The 16,171-nt window shown below is 36.2% G+C and overlaps 1 protein-coding gene across 2 annotated transcripts in view; it reads left to right on the top strand.

Moving 5' to 3' along the window:
- Positions 1 to 15,845, top strand: part of TDRD3 (tudor domain containing 3) — a 107,894-nt gene extending 92,049 nt beyond the window's left edge. For both annotated transcript variants that reach the window (XM_014966044.1, XM_014966045.1), the window contains 2 exons: positions 8,973 to 9,109; positions 15,463 to 15,845. In XM_014966044.1, coding sequence (XP_014821530.1) covers positions 8,973 to 9,092 — 120 coding nt within the window. In that variant the 3' untranslated portion in view covers positions 9,093 to 9,109; positions 15,463 to 15,845. The remainder of the gene's footprint in view (positions 1 to 8,972; positions 9,110 to 15,462) is intronic.
- Positions 15,846 to 16,171: the final 326 nt, after the last annotated feature.

Genomic DNA, 16,171 nt, shown 5'->3' with positions numbered 1-16,171 from the left:
GGAGGTGGTGGAGTTTCCTTCTCTGGAGACATTCAAAACCCGCCTGGACAAGTTCCTGTGCAACATGCTCTAGGTGGACCCGCTTTGTTGGGGGGGTTGGACTTGATGATCTCCAGAGGTCCCTTCCAACCCCATATGATTCTATATTTACTTTATGGTTCATGTATGTTCAGTAGAGACAAATACATGCCCTCATAAATATCAGTTCCTTTTCTGAAGTGTAAGTAAGGGAAACAAATAGTTTGTATATGTTTTGGGTGTTTTTTAACTACTTCACAGTGAGTTTGTTTTAATGAGTTGTTAGAAACTTTTGAATTTGACTACTTCTGTATTAGAGAAACAACTGAATTTCCCTGTTGCATAAAAGGCTCTGTGTAGAGCTTGAAAGCAGAATGTCGTGTTTTACTTGTATAGTACATCAAAATCTCCTACCATTTGAGAAACAGTAGAAGTGAGAAAGGTGGCATTAGTATAACAGGTTACAAGTGTATATAAATGGGTAGGAATTATTCTGGCTGTATGTAGAATGGCAACAAACAAAAATTGTGTAGTTGCAGTTCACAAGTGGTCTCAGGAGGTTTTTAGTGAGTCATACAGTACCATAAAGCAAGTCAATTGTATCCCTTTAAGGGCAATTGAAATCACGTTAAGATTTTGCAGCAAATCTCTCAGTAGTTTCCATAATACATTTAACACTGCTATTTCTCTTTCCTCTGTCTTATATTGTATAGCATAATAGAATATTTTACTACAGTGAAGCTAAAGCTAAAATCTTCAGCAAAGCTATTGATGTTTTTGATGGAAATGTCAAATCAGCATTACATATGGAGTATTATACATGTAGTATATATGCTTTTATACGCATGCATGTCATCTGTACTAATTATCTGGTGCTTGTAATGTCCCATGTAGCTAGATGCTTATGGGATCATGACTTTCCAGTGGGAAAGGAACATATGTACTCTATAAATCCTTTACAGTTGTTTATCCTATCCTTTACAGACAGAAAACAATGCCAATGTATTAATACAGTCAGTAATAAATATTTTTGATGTACTACATAGTCCCTGCTGTTGATGGAGTTGAACTTCCTTATTGGAAGTTACCGAAGTCAAATTTCCTCAGGCACGTAATATTAGAAGAAATTTAAAATGAGATGAAGTTAAAAGTTCTTGATAAAATTTACTTTGAAATGAAAATACTTTCTTTTTGAGTAGACCTTACAAGTTCTTATCAAATCAGGATAAAAATCTATTGCTTCTAAAAAATATCCTTTTAGACTATAAGGCCAAATATTTCAAATGTCAGTGATCCTTTCATTTTCTTCCCACTTTGTTGTCTGTTGTTGTTGTTTTAGAACAGTGAAACTGTTTCCATACATTAGGATAGATAGTCTATTTATTAAATATCCTGTAGTTCACCAACTTGCTGGCTTTATCCAGAAGTCAACATTAAAACAGTACTTTCTCAAAGTGAGAGAAAAAGCTTGAAAAAGCATGTGAAAACATTGTCTTTATATTATGGGATTTTTGTTTTACATTATTTGGATAATTTTAAGATATATCCTTGGTGTTCTATAGGCTATCTATACGCTTTTCTAAGAAAAGTCTAAATATCAAAAAAGTTTTCATCCAATACAAAAGATAAAATGCTTATTTTAGCTCTTTTTTGTCACCTTGGTAAAATATACCTGGATACCTAGAAATATGGATATGAAAGAATGAACGTAGCTTGACTGCCATTGTTCTGGTTTTGAGAGTTAGACAATGTATATCGCCTTTCATGTGTCTTCTGATTTTATTTCATTTTTCCCTTTCATTCATGATTCAAGAATGAAGAAATACCCGATTCTTTATTTTTGAATTGTCTTTGCCTTTCTCTCACTCCGTTTTTACAACTGCCATGTAGACTTACTACTTTTATTAGAAGTTAATAGTTTTGGTCTTTAGGATAATTTAAAGTTAATTAGAAATCTGGAGATTTTAAGTTCTAAATTTGCTTACAGTTTGTTGCAATTGTTTTAAATAAAAAACAAACAAACAACAAAAAAAACCAAAACTGTCATCCTGTTTAAGTTCTAGAAAATCTGAGCAGGTCATGTTTACTTGGAGAAGTAAAACCATAAAACGTAGAACTGGTGAATTTTGTACTATGAAACTGATTCTGCTTTAGAAGACATGGTTGATAGTGGGGGTTAACTATCTCTCTGACATGCCTGCACGCAAACACACACACTGTTACAAGGTGTAAGTTCCACTTCAGCTCATAAGTCATTATCTTCCTCAGAACTTCTTTTAATTGTTCTTCATTGCTTCTAATGTTGAAATCTCTTTCACACACCCATAACATTTGAATAAGGGCAGACTAATTGCATATTCCATAAAATTATTTTAATGGGAAAAGAATTTAGGAGTATGATTTTATGGCCTGAGCTGATGGCCAGCTATTAGCTCTGAGATGAGGAAACAGTTCTTCTTCCTAATCCTGATCATCCCAACTCTGAAATCTGCATTGGTTAAAAGTTACAACTCTACCTCTGAGCAAGAAAGGGAAAGGAAAAGTGGAAGAGTGAAGAAAAAAGAGCAGAAAAAGAGAAAGGAAAACAGTTTCAGCAGTAGCCAGACATTACTTTATTGGAACTGTCTGTGGCTACAGCCTACTTGCCAGAATTGGGTTGTAAATTTAAGGGTGTCACATAGTTGATTTAGGTGTAGCGTGGTGACACACTTCAAAAGATCCAGGCAAGAATTAAGCAACAATAATTGTGTATCTTATTCTTAACGTTCTGAATGGTATGTTAAAGGACTAATTTAAGAAAGAAACCTAAATAATTTAAATACTATATTATAACATTTTTTTAAAAAGTTACATTTTTAATTTAAACACAGCCATATCCTCTCCATTAGTTATCTGTACTTAAAGTCATCAGTGATGCATTACTGCAGTGTCTTACATGATATGTGTGAGCATACTGAAAGTATATTTTTCTTAAAATGTAGTGCTGCCCTGACTCCTTTAAAGGCACATCAATAAAGGCTGAGTTTATATTGATTATCTGACGGCAGTGAGGGGTCAGCTCTATGCAGGTCTAACAGTGTAACCTTAAATCCCACTTGTCCTTTGCGCTCATAATTTAACTCAGAAATGTGTATGGCCATAGGCCCAGTCTCATACAGATGTGCTCTGTACTGTGAAAAAAAATCATCAGCATCTGCAGCCTCACAAAGATTACACTGAAAAGTTTATTCTATGAGAGGAACTGGATGTTTTAAGTCACAAGAATAACTTGCACAGAAAATTGATCAAGAATCAATTGATCAAGAAGGCTGAGGGGAGACCTTATCAACGCCTACAAGTATCTCAAGGGAGGGTTGAAGGAGGAGGGAGCCAGACTCTTTTCAGTGGTTCCCACCGAGAGGACGAGGGGCAACGGGCACAAGTTGGAACATAAGAGGTTCCACTCAAATATGAGGAGAAACTTCTTCACGGTGAGGGTGACGGAACCCTGGAACAGGCTGCCCAGGGAGGTTGTGGAGTCCCCTTCTTTGGAGATTTTCAAAACCCGCCTGGATGCAGTCCTGAGTAACATGCTCTAGCTCTAGGCAATCCTGCTTCAGCAGGGGAGTTGGACTAGATGATCTCTATGGTCCCTTCCAACTCTAGAAATTCAGTGAAATTCAGTGAACAAATATGTTGAATAACTCTCTAATAAACACTTCAAAAATGCCTTTCTCACAAAGTCCGTACTTGGTTAAGATCCTTGAAAAATCTATATTAGTGGTAATTTCTCTTTTACTTGGAATTTTCACACCTCATTTGTTAGTTATTTTTGAACTTGTGCCCTAAGGCTGCTTTAAGATCACATAACTTAAATAATTAAATGAAAAACTATTTTTTCGCAAAATCCTGTTTTCAGTTTTAGTTGTTACGAAGTTCTAACAACCCAGTAAATAGTCAGATAAAGTAACAGTTTAAGCAAGTGCTGTAAACACTTAAGCCAATTTTTTGTCTTACAAATATAGGGTATGTACTATATTGCAATTTAAATGTTTAAGTTTAGCTTTTTCTAGGAAACTTGTGAATTTTTCAATATGGCCATAGTGCAGTTGGGTTTTCTGTTTGTTTTGGGGCTTGTTGTTTTTTTTTTGATATGTCTGGAAAATCTTATAGTTTATTTTGGACCGATATGAGCACAGACAAGTAGAAAGTGCAAAAATCAAACTTAAAGTACACAAGGAGATCAACACTGGAGCATTAGGCAAAAGAAGGAAGTTTTAAGAAAGGAATTTACCCAGCAAAATAAGAGATCACTTGGTACGTTAACAGCAGGAGGCAGCTGTTGCCACCATAGTGGGCAATGCAAAAAGGCATTAAATCTGGACCACGAAATGGGGGTTGAAATGTGCATGAAATAGAAGTTAATTTTGCAAGGAAGCAAGCACTTTTCCTTTGTACTGAGTCCAGCAAGTTTTTCATGCATTGAATACGTGTGTGAAGTTAAAACTACATTTGAAACTGAAGCAGTGATTTGACATTACTGAAATGAAAAATGTCTTCTGTTTTTTTTGCCTTCTGCCTCTTCTTTGTCCTATGTTTCCTGGCCCCACACTGCTCCTTCCTTCCTCCTTGCACAGGCTCTGGTGATGATCACTTAAATAGCCCACAGAGAGCTATAACTGAAAAACCTTAGCAGACGTGAACAGAGCAGAATTTTCTGTTCATAGGCAGGAATGGGCCGAGGTAACTCCATTGTAGGTGGCAAACTGTTGGAGCTGCTCAGCTGTGACTTGCAACTGCATCCTAAATACCTCTGAGCAGAACATTCAGCAAAGCTTTTGTGTAATGCGTTAACTTCTGTCCCGCTCTTTACTGTCATCCACCTTCATTGTTCTCAGAAGGTATACAGTAAATATTCACTTAAAGGATGATTTTTTTTTTTAAATGTTTCTAAACAGTTCTTCTGATTGCACTGAAAGAAGCCTTGCAATTGAAATTCAATGAGAAAACTTTCAATGAAATAGAAATTTATTCTACTGTAATATTGTTAATTTTAAGAGTAAATTGGCTGTTAAAGTATTTTAAATGCTGGATTTATAACTTGATTCTACAGCTATGAAAAGTGCGCTGGTAGTCACTTGGCTGGACTGAAATTACTTTGCTGATTCATTAAGCTCAACTGGTCAAGTATTGTGATGGTACAAGATCTTCAGAAGATGTGGATCCAAAATAAAAACACTGAGTGTGCATATATTCCGATTTTCTACTTGTTTAGTTCTTGTCTGTCTCATGAGATGGAACAAAAATATCAAAAGTCATAACAGACTTAGGGCAAAATCTTGAAAAGAAGCTGAATTTCCCAATGACTTATGCTTCCCTGTTCACCATCTTTTTTTAAATACCTAAAAAATACTGACATCCCCCACCCTCTCTCTCATGTCATTCTAACCTGTTATGCAGTAACTTATTTCTCCATTTCATTCTTTACGTTGTAAACCTTTCCTTGCTTTTTTGTATGGATCTGCCAGGTTTTGCTGTCTTTTGCAGTTGAGCTTAGTGGTATCATTTAATCTTGGTGTACATTGCCCTAGGTGGGCATTGTGCAAGTGCTAGAAAACTCAGTCCTGGATCCTGGAATATTAGATAAATAATGAATAATAAGATAAAGGACGTAGATAATAAAGTAGATTAAGTTTTTTGAGTAGTGTGCTAATATGAAACCTCTGTTGGTAATAGAAGGAGAATTAAAATGCTCTGAGAGATTTGTGGCACCTTTGCTTTATAGAATGTAATCTAGATCTTAGGTGGATAAGGAAGTAGGAAATGGAATAATTTAGAATGAGTCACAAGCAACTGATAAATTGAAAGCAAGCAGCAAGAAAGACTGGACAAATAGATTTGGTGGCAAGATGTGTGACCTAAATGACTCCAGAGTTATAAAGGAAGAAATGTAGACAGCTGAAGTTTTTAGGTTGAAGAACAGAAAAACCAAGGAAGTGAGCGTTAGAGATAGTAAGTTCTGCCTATAAAGGTTGGATGCTGTTCCAGAAGAGAGATGGTAGTTTTGAGTGTGGAGTGAAGGGATTTCAAAGTAAATGGAGATAAAGTTGGGCCCAGAAAAAATCCTTAAAATGGAAATAAAATAAAATGGTTGAAAAAAGGATGAAAGATCAGCAGTGGTGGATTGAGTGATCACAAAATGGTGGAAGAAAAGAAATGCGGTTATTTGCAAAAAAAAAAAAGAAACAATATTTAATAAAGATATGGCTTGGCCGGTTGTTATTTTGGATAATGTTAGATCGAATTGGGATTAAATGTGAATAGTTAAGACTCAAGAAACAAATTATAATTTGTCATCTGACGTGAAGACGGCAGACTTCAACAAGACGAGTAATTCTCTGTGGGGAGCCACTGTACCTGGAGAAGAACTAGGGGACAGTTGAAAGGTGTTCTGTTGCTTCATCATTCTTCTGATTTGCTGCATTGCTGCCTTTCGTTCAGAGCCTCAAGAAGTGAATGTGGTTGCACATTTCATTCATGCTTATTGTAATAAAAATACTTCAATTGGAAGTCATGCGTCTGAAGCTTTTCTTTCTATGTGTAAAGGCAACTACACCAAAGTAGGAATGTGCAGGACAAATTATATTTTGAATTTGATTTTACTAAATTCAGAGGACCAACAACTTTAACTTTGAGATACAATGAAGATTTGCTGCTCTAGAAATTTACTCTGATGTATTTGTCCTCAGAAAGAGGTTGGCTATTACAGGTGAGACACAGTGCACTAAACTAATGAATTTCTGATCTTTTTGAGCTAAGACTACCAAGGTTACAAATAAATGATTAATGTCTGATTCACTACAGTCTCTAGAAAACACCAATATGCATTGCTAAATTTTCAGTCATGCGTATATGTCATTTAGTTTTCCAGTTTTGAGGAAATCGAAATGCGAACACATGAAAGTTCACCAGTTTATTCTTGAAGAGTGAGCACTTTTGTGTCAGATTGAAGGTTTGGCAAAGAATTTTAAGAAAAATTTCAATTGTCTTTCTTCACCCTTTTGGCAAATAACACGGAACTATTTTCAGCTATTCAAGTTTCTTAGAGTGTATTGAAAGAGCTAGAGGTGTTTAGACCACTTCAGGCATCTAGTTTAGCTTTTAACATTTTGGTGCTAGTACCGCTTGCATTGTCAGTGATGGGAGATTAGTTCATATACTAAGTTGAAGAATTGTACTAGGGATAACAGTGTTGCGAACTGTGTAGATTTTTTTGGTTAGATGTCTGCTTTTCTGGTTTGTTTGGTTTGGTTTCTTTTTTTCTTTTGGTTAATCGGTGTTTCTGAAACTCTTTATATGAGGGAATCGATAGCACTGCAAGCAGTAAAAGAGGTGCACTGAGAAAAGTAAGTTTTATGGCAGAATTCCATGTTTCTCAGCCTTTGGCTACAGTGGAACAAAAAGATATAAATCAATTATGCTGTATTCAATTGTGTTGAGAATCTGTTTTCTTTTACAGTTATTGCAGGCTTATTGTAGTAGGGCTTAATCTGTTGTTCTGGAAATATAGCTATAACCACAGATGTGCCCTGTAGATGGGGGACTTTACCATGAGGAATGTGGTTGTCTGTAACATTTTAAAAATGCATGCTTATTGATATTCAGTCTGATTCAGAAAGATGTTTCTTGAGTAAAATCTTGACTTTTCACAACAGGAAGAAACTTGGGCTGTAGATCTTCCTTTCTGTCTCCTAGTGAAATGTGTTATTGCTGTGACTAGATTAAATCTTTGTAAAATTCATGCTGCACTCTAAGGCAGTTCCTGCATGTTGGAATTGTGGATGAACATTTAATTAATCATTCAGTGTTCTTGGTTTGTGTTCCTGTATGTTCTTGTGTTCTGAATGAAAGGGTATTAAGAGTTATGTACTTAGTACTTTTTCGCAAAAGTGAATTTCTCGCAGCATGTTTCCTCTAGACCTGATGTCTACTACAGCAGAGTGTTGGTTATTAAAGAAATGAAGTTATAACTGTTTCCTTGAGAGTCTGACAATCATATTTGTACTCAGAAACTTCTTACAAGTTTTTTTGCCTATAATTTTTTTCTTCTGTTTTTCTTTGTTATGAACTCTAATGCTCTTGAAATTTTTCTCTATATTTAATGTCTACCGCCTTCAAATATTCCATCAGATGAATGTTTTTCCTTTCAGTATTTCTTGACTAACATAAATTTTTAGCTATTTTAATCTTCCTTTGTAAATCATTCTCCATTCTCTTGATTGGTTTTGGGGCAGAAATTCAGAATTCCTTGTAATTTGTCAATATCTTTTTGCTATTGAGATGTCTAGGAGTGGATGCAATATTGCAAATATGTAATCACCTCTCCTGTCATTATTCAGAAGTTATATATATATTGTTGCCACACATAGCACAGTCATATCTAAGCTGCCATCCACTCTACTTGCAGGCTTTTTTCATTATAACTGCATCACAGATTTTTATCAACTGTTTCAGATCTGTGTTTCTAGTATGCACGTTGCCAGATGCTGTTCCCGGCATTTCCATTTCCTAATTCTTTTTATTTCATTCCACACACATTTCTAAACAACCAAAAGCTGATATTTCTCTTGCTCTGACAGGTTATTGAGGTTATCTTGCTTCTTGGGTTTGTGGCCTGTATGACTCTTGGAAAATAAATTAGCTTTAATATAAATGCTTTTTTCCCTGCAAATATTTAATAACTTCTGCTGCTGCCCTGGGGATTGAGTTTTGAGATTTTCTATCTTGTTTTTTTCAGCTTTCCCACTCCCATTATCTTATTTTATTAAGTGGTCATCGGCACAGAGGCAGCAGTTGCTATGTGTTTATGAATTAATTCATAGGTGTATATGAGTGTATGTGTTGTGTGTATATACCTACTCAAGTATAACACATTTATCTACTCTTCCATTTAAAACAATGCTATTTACCTGCAGGAGGAGGAAGAAGAAACATATGAGCAAACTCTAGAATTCCGCAGAGGAGGGGATGGTCAGCCGAGACGGTCCACACGACCTACTCAGCAATTTTATCAACCCCCAAGAGCTAGAAACTGATTAATAAGAAATAAAAGGTAAATATACGATATTGACATTTTATTTACGGGGTTAGATTTCAAGAAAAGTACATCTGGATTGTTCTGTTTTTCAGTGTTCTTCAGTCTTTGTGCAGTTCGTGAGGGAACTTTCTACAACTTTGCCACTAGTTGGTTGTATAAGAACCCTCGGCATTGGGTTGCAAATAATGAATATTTTGAACAATTAAATTCTTGTAATCACCATTTTACAAGCAAGTAGGCAACTTAAAATTCCTAGAAAAAACTTGTTTCACATTTAGAAAAAAAAATAAATAAAATATTAAGCAACAGCACATTTTTTGTATGACCTACTTTGTTTAATAGTGGTAATCTGATATAAGGAGCAAGCAGAGAGTAGCAAGCACAAATAGCTGTTGCTATTAAGTGGAGAACTATTGCTATTAAATCAATGTCTTATCGTTTAAGTGAAAGTTTTATGGTTGTGTCTTTTAAGTTTAGAAACCATTTGTTGCCATCACCTACATGGAGGATCTACTCGGCATATTGCTTCTAAATTTCTGAATATTCATATTTATGTTAGAAGCTGGATATCTCTGCTTCTTGGGATTTTGTGGCTGTAGGAAGAGACGTAATATACCTGTGGGAAGAGGGAAGGCAATAAAAACACTTTGGTGAATGGCTTTTTAACTTTGCTTTATGTAAGGACTCAAGTCATCTGAGCAGGCTTGTACTTGATACTTTTTCACCTGGGAGCAGCAGCAAGTTTCTCTCACTTGTATCCATTGGACCAGCTGCTTCTCTGAAATAAGTGGCTGAAGTCCCTGATGAACTCAGTACTGTCTCTCTCTATCCAAGGTTCCATATTCTACTTTTTATGAGCCATTTATGTGAATAAATATTCTTTCTCTGCTATGCTTAGCATGGGAAAGAGAATTTGCAACACTAAAGTCTAAAAATCTGTGTGCTCACCATTGAATGGGGAGGTACAAGGCATAAGAATATTTACCGTACTCTGAATCTTGAGTATGTACTTGCACCTATACTTTTATTAGTTAGCAGAAGTTAAAGAATTATATATCATCCTCAGAAAATACACCTGAAGTGTACATTCAGAGATCTAAAAAGGCCAGCCAGATAACACAGTTATAATTGTTTTACTAAACAAATCAAGTATGCTGTACTGCTTTCATTTTACTTGTGGATCTTCTAAAGTCTTAATTTTCAAACACTGATTAAAAGCCCCAAATAAAGAAAGCTTTGTAAAGTTGTATGCTTTTTGTTGTACATCTACAATGTGCCTTTGTCTTGCATCTAATTTAATTTTTTTCCCTATTAGCCAGTTTATTTTTACCAAACTCTTTTTATTTCCTTTTCTTGCTCCAGCCCTGTGCCTTCAGTTGGCTTCAGGTGCTGCTGATCTCTGCAGCTTTTGATATTTCTGACATGCAATAATGTATGATTTTACTTTTTTGATCATGTGCTTTCCATTTGCAGGAGTACTGGCAATATAAGAGCAAAATTTATTCCTGACTCTCGCCAAGGTGTTAATTATTTTATTTTTGCCCATATAACTCGATTTTCTATTCTAAGTAAGTGTATCACTCACTATCAATAAACATATCATGAGATCACTTATGCAGAAATAATTCTGGCTTATGCACCGAGCTGAGTCCTAACCCAGCTCAGGTGGCTCAGAGGAGTCTTGGTGTGATCAGCCAAATGAAATTTGCTCAGTGTAGGCAGCAGTCAAAACCAGGAAGGTTTTTGTTTGGGTTTTTTGTGTGTGTGTCTTTAGGTAGCATTTTGATATTTCCCTAATTTTACAGTATAAATCTGGAAAACTGTGTTTGGCTTTGGTTAGCTGGGAGAGGGGGGGAAAACAGATATCCAGAGAGAATGAAAGTAAGTCCTGTGTCTCAAGAATAGTGAATGAATTGTTGGCCAGCAAGGACCAGCCTTTTAAGGCACAATTGATCGTTCCTTGCAGATTTTCTCATACCTTCCTTGAAGATTCTGACAGGATCCTGATTTAAATGGACAGCAGACTCTGCATCAAAACCTACCTACCATAACAATAAAGTTACAGCCCTTCCCCTGCCAAATACTTCAAATAGTATTGTTTTCTGTCAGACATCTCTAAATAAAGGAGTTGGTTTCAGGTGACAGAAAGTGTAGGTTAAATAAACCTAAAAGCATTTGTCAACAAGTAGCAATTGACTTGTCTCATCCAGGAAAAAAAATTACCGAGATATATTTTGGAAAATGTGTCAGGAAGCTGAATATTATTTCTCAGCAACTACTTACTTTGCTTTAAAAAGTTCAGCTTTTATTGCAATTATATCAAGATATATCCTTCTTTTTCTTCATCATAATTTAAAACTCTTCCGCAGTTGATGAAATGAGGTATTTCCTGTATTTTCTTTTGGCCCAGGACTGTTTACTTCAACATCCCTGGAGGTGTCCAAGGCCAGGCTGGATGGGGCTTTGAGCAACCTGCTCTAGTGGGAGGTGTCCCTGCCCATGGCAGGGGGGTTGGAAGAGATGATCTTTAAAGTCCCATCCAACCCAAACCATTCTATGATTCTGTGATCAGCTCAAGTTACATAGTGCCAGTTTGTCATCCCAAACTGAACTTATTAACCCAGTGCAATGTACAGTCAGTGACAGTTTAAACTTGGTAAACTTTGGCTACTTTTGTAAGTCTAACTCTGTTGGAGTATTGTGGAGCAAATACTGGAGGAGTTATATAAACCTTAAATAGTCATCAGTGTAAACAGTAATTCTTTGAGAAAATAGAACTTAATGCTTGATAGGAAGATTCATTCCCTCTAGATCAAAACATTCAATGCTGTCTTCTTTGGCTACTGTAACTGAATCGTCTTGAACTTCAATTAAGTGGAAACTGTCTCTAAATGACTAAAAAGTAGTCAATTGGACGTTTATGTATTTTAAAATAAAATGATTTGCTATATCTAGCTATTTTAATTAGCTGCTTTATAAGATTTAGGTTTCTTTTTGGAAAACTTCCAGAGTTAAGCTCAACTACCTTTCAACATAAAATAATGTAACAGCTATCGGATGTTAACACCAAAAAAAAGTTGTCAAACTATGAAATTAAATACATTGGTCTCGAAACACTAGAATTAGTCAGGTAGGAAAAGAAAATAGGCAAGAGATATCTTCTATGTAGAGGCTGGGTTGTGCTGCTTAAACAGTTAACTCCTGTATTAGTTCCAGGCAAAGCAATCCTTTATTTTGTCTCAAATTTATGATACGGATTTTTTCCCTCTGCCACTGGGTTCTCGTGAATATTTGGAAAACTGAACATCCTGTTCTTTTCTCTTCAAGAGTGTGGCATTTGTGGGCATCTCTAAATAGTATTGAAAAGTGGAAATTCTTCCTCAGTTTAAGAACACTCTATTGCCAATCTTTTTGAGGATAAAAATATCGTAGTGCTGTATCCAGGAGCTTTTTCCTGTGTGATACAGACTAGCTTTCGCCTGCCAGGTTTACTTTCTGAAGCTCATGTGGACTCCAGTGCAGCTGCCTGCGTTTGCCTTGTTTGATAAGTGATGCGAGGAGATGTTTATTGTGATACTACAGTGGGCATATTTATCAGATGTGGCTTATAGCTCCCCATAGTACATCTCATGCTACCACATCTCTTAGGTTGCATTTTGAAACTCATGACACGCGATCTAATAAGGTACTGGTTGAAGAAAGTGGAAATGGAGAGAAAACAGTAATGAAAATCTACTAAGCTTTTCAAAAATAAGCGGTGGATGTAATCAGTTTTTCTCCAATTTTAAATGTAGGCAGAAAATCACAGTCTTTTTCTAAATTGCTTTCAGCTTACGCAGACTTGCACAATAGTGTAGCTTTAATGTCTTGACATGTGAAAGTACAGGAATATTGAATGTCAGTTCCTAGAAGTGGATTTCTATGCGTTTTTCCTCCTTTTTATTCTGTAGAGCTTTTTGAGAGCGTGGCTTATTGTTCTTATTTCAAGTTTTTGATAACCTGTTAGAGAAAGACATGACTTCTCAGGGGAAGCTTTAAGGGATCCAGTGAGACGTAATTTTACCACAGCCTTCCACTGAAGGATGCTTTACTTCTTCACCAGATCATTGATTAATGACACCTTTACTCACTGAGAGGGAGTATCTCTGCATTATGTAAAGTAACTTAATTTTTTTTTTCCTGAAAAGAGATGGAAAGCCCTTGTCGATGATTGTTTTCTATTATAAATTGGTAATTTGTTTAGAATTTTAATATTGTAGTATTTAACATTAAAATGCCAAGGTGCCTTGTTTTCAAAGGCAGCTTAGGCAATTCTAAAAGTAAAATTTGCTGGCCGTATTTGTATTGAGAATGACAGGGACGTATCAGAGATGAAACATGAGGTCCATACACTAGACATGTCAACTCAGACCCAAAAGCTTTTAGACCTATGTATATAATGTTACATCACTTGACAAGGAGGACTTATTAGCACTGGTATAACAATGCAGAAATTAAGCTATGCTGCTTCCTCCTGGATTAGTTTTCAGAATACTTATTTTGGTGCTGAGGTTGCCCTTGTGAATCTGGAATTAGCGTGCTCTTAAGTGTGAAGAGGGTTAAGTTTTTAAAAGCTTGAATTATTATTTTTTTTTTTTAAATGGAATTTGGATCCGTTGGATTGTTCAGCCTGGAAAAGAGAAGGCTCTGGAGAGACCTTATTGCAGCCTTTCAGTACTTAAAGGGGGCTTATAAGAAAATGAGGACAGACTTTTCAGCAGGGCCTGTAGTGATAGGACAAGGATAATGTTTTTAAACTGAAAGAGGGGAGATTCAGACTAGACATTAGGAATACATTTGTTACAATGAAGGTGGTGAAACACTGGAACAGGATTCCCAGAGAAGTGGTAGATGCCCCATCCCTGGAAACATTTAAGGTCAAGCTGGACAGGGCTCTGAGCAACCTGATCTAGTTGATGTCCCTGCTCATTGCAGGGGGAGTTGGACTAGATGACCTTTAAAAGTTCCTTTCCAACCCAAACCAGTCTATGATTCTCTCCTTCTGAAGAACTTCTTGCCACAGTGTTCTGTGCTTTGGGTATTAAGAAAAATTGCTGCAGACTTCAGGAAATCTTGACGTGGTGTTTATTAGAGCAACAGAGCAGTCACATTAAGGTGAAATAACAGAAGTATGGGATAATCAGTACCTCACTGTGGTTGCAGTTGATCTAAAATAATTGTTTATTAATATCCAGCAGTGTGAGGAAGAGAACACTTGGAATTTTATCAGAGCACTGCATTGAGAGTCCTTGAACCTGCTCTAGGTTGCTTAGGGTATAAGTCAAATACTGACTTCTAACAGGTGTGTATAATAAGATATTAGCACGGAATCACAAAATGGCAGGGGTTGGAAGGGACCTTTGGAGATCACCTGGTCCAAATCCCCACCAAAGCAGATTTACCTAGACCAGGTTGCACAGGATGGCATCCAGGTGGGTTTTGAATATCTCCAGAGAAGGAGACTCCACAGCCTCTCTGGGCAGTCTGTTCCAGTACTCTGGCACTCTCAAAGTAAATAATTTTTTCCTTACGTTCAGACAAAATTTCCTGTGTTCCAGTTTGTGCCCCTTATTGCCCCTTGCCCTGTTGCTGGGCACCACTGAAAAGAGTCTTGCCCCATCCTCTTGACACTCCTTGGTGAATCCATGTTAACCACTTCTGATAACCTTCTTTTCCTGCACATACTTAGAGATGATATCCAGGATGAGCTGTTCCATCACCTTTCCAGGGATGGAGGTGAGGCTGACTGTCATTTAGTTTCCTGGGTCCTCCTTGCCATATTTGAAGACTCCTCCTAGACAACCAAGATATTAGAATTAGTATCTTAACGATAATAAAAACACACCCTGAGCTTATATTTCCTGGAGAGAATTTCATGATAGTATGAAAAACAAGGGGAACAAGTAGTGAGAAATTAGTGTTTTGAATGATCATAGCTTTTGGAGGAGCTTGAAAACCTGAGAGTCTGAAGCTATGAGAGCTTGGTCATTATCTCTTTCTTGAGTCTTCCTTTGCTCCATTACAGAATTAATCTACACCTTGTCAAACTTGCTATAAAATCTGTATTGAAGTTTTTACCAATGGAGAAACTGCATTTTTGTGAGAAGTCATTGCCAGAAAGTGGTCTTTTCTTATATTACACCAATCGTATTTATTGCATTGAAGTGCAACCTTCTGATTTATTCTTTTAAAGATTTGTATCTTTGTAAGTACTGAAAAGCAGGTATCCACTCTTGGGGAGGAAGAAAATAACAGTGAAATGTACGTTGCACAATGAGCAGAAAGTTTTGGTGCTTATCTATTGGTTTTTTTTTTTTTTTTCCATTTAGCAACCTTCTCGGGGTGGGGGGAAATTCACCGGCAGCTCCAACTTGAAGAAGACTTCTAGAGGAAATTCTGTTTTTTTCCAAGCAGCAGGATGATGGAACAAAGAAAGCTCATGTGAGCAGAAGGAATTTGGACCTGACACCACAAGAGACTTTTTTAAAGTTCTTAGTTACATGAAGCTGAATACTTTTTACATATGAAAGAGGCAAATTGTCATTGCTGCCATCAATAAAACCACAGTGCACTATTCTATTCTTTGCCTTGTATTCTTTTTACTGAGCCTCCATTGTTAGGTAACATAATACTAATGTATCATGATTTTTATTAATTTTGAATTGATTTTGGTTCTAATATTGTTTCTAGTAAAGTTTATATTTTCTCAAAAGCAAACAGAATTGGACCTTTAATTTAGATTTTAGTCTAGCATTATTGAAACATGTTTAAAATGTTCAGCTAATTATTGTACAGTGAAATTCTGAAGAGGTTTTGACTGTGTTTTCTATGTTTGTTTTCCAAAGTTGCTAAAGGCCAAATTACAAATTTGCCTATTATGTTTTTCATGACCTGTGACTAAGAGGTTGAAGGGGAGAACAAAATAACCTGTCAGTTTCAATAGCAATTTTCTAAATAATTCTAGGTAAATATTTTCTTTTTAGGAATATTTATATTACAGAAATAGGAACATTTCTAGAAGGTACAGGCAAGTAGTTT

Source organism: Calidris pugnax, unplaced genomic scaffold (assembly GCF_001431845.1).
Source record: "Calidris pugnax isolate Ruff unplaced genomic scaffold, ASM143184v1 scaffold20, whole genome shotgun sequence".
NCBI classification, from domain to species: domain Eukaryota; kingdom Metazoa; phylum Chordata; class Aves; order Charadriiformes; family Scolopacidae; genus Calidris; species Calidris pugnax.
Note: the sequence above shows the minus strand (reverse complement) of the source record. Positions and strands in the feature narration are given on the sequence as shown.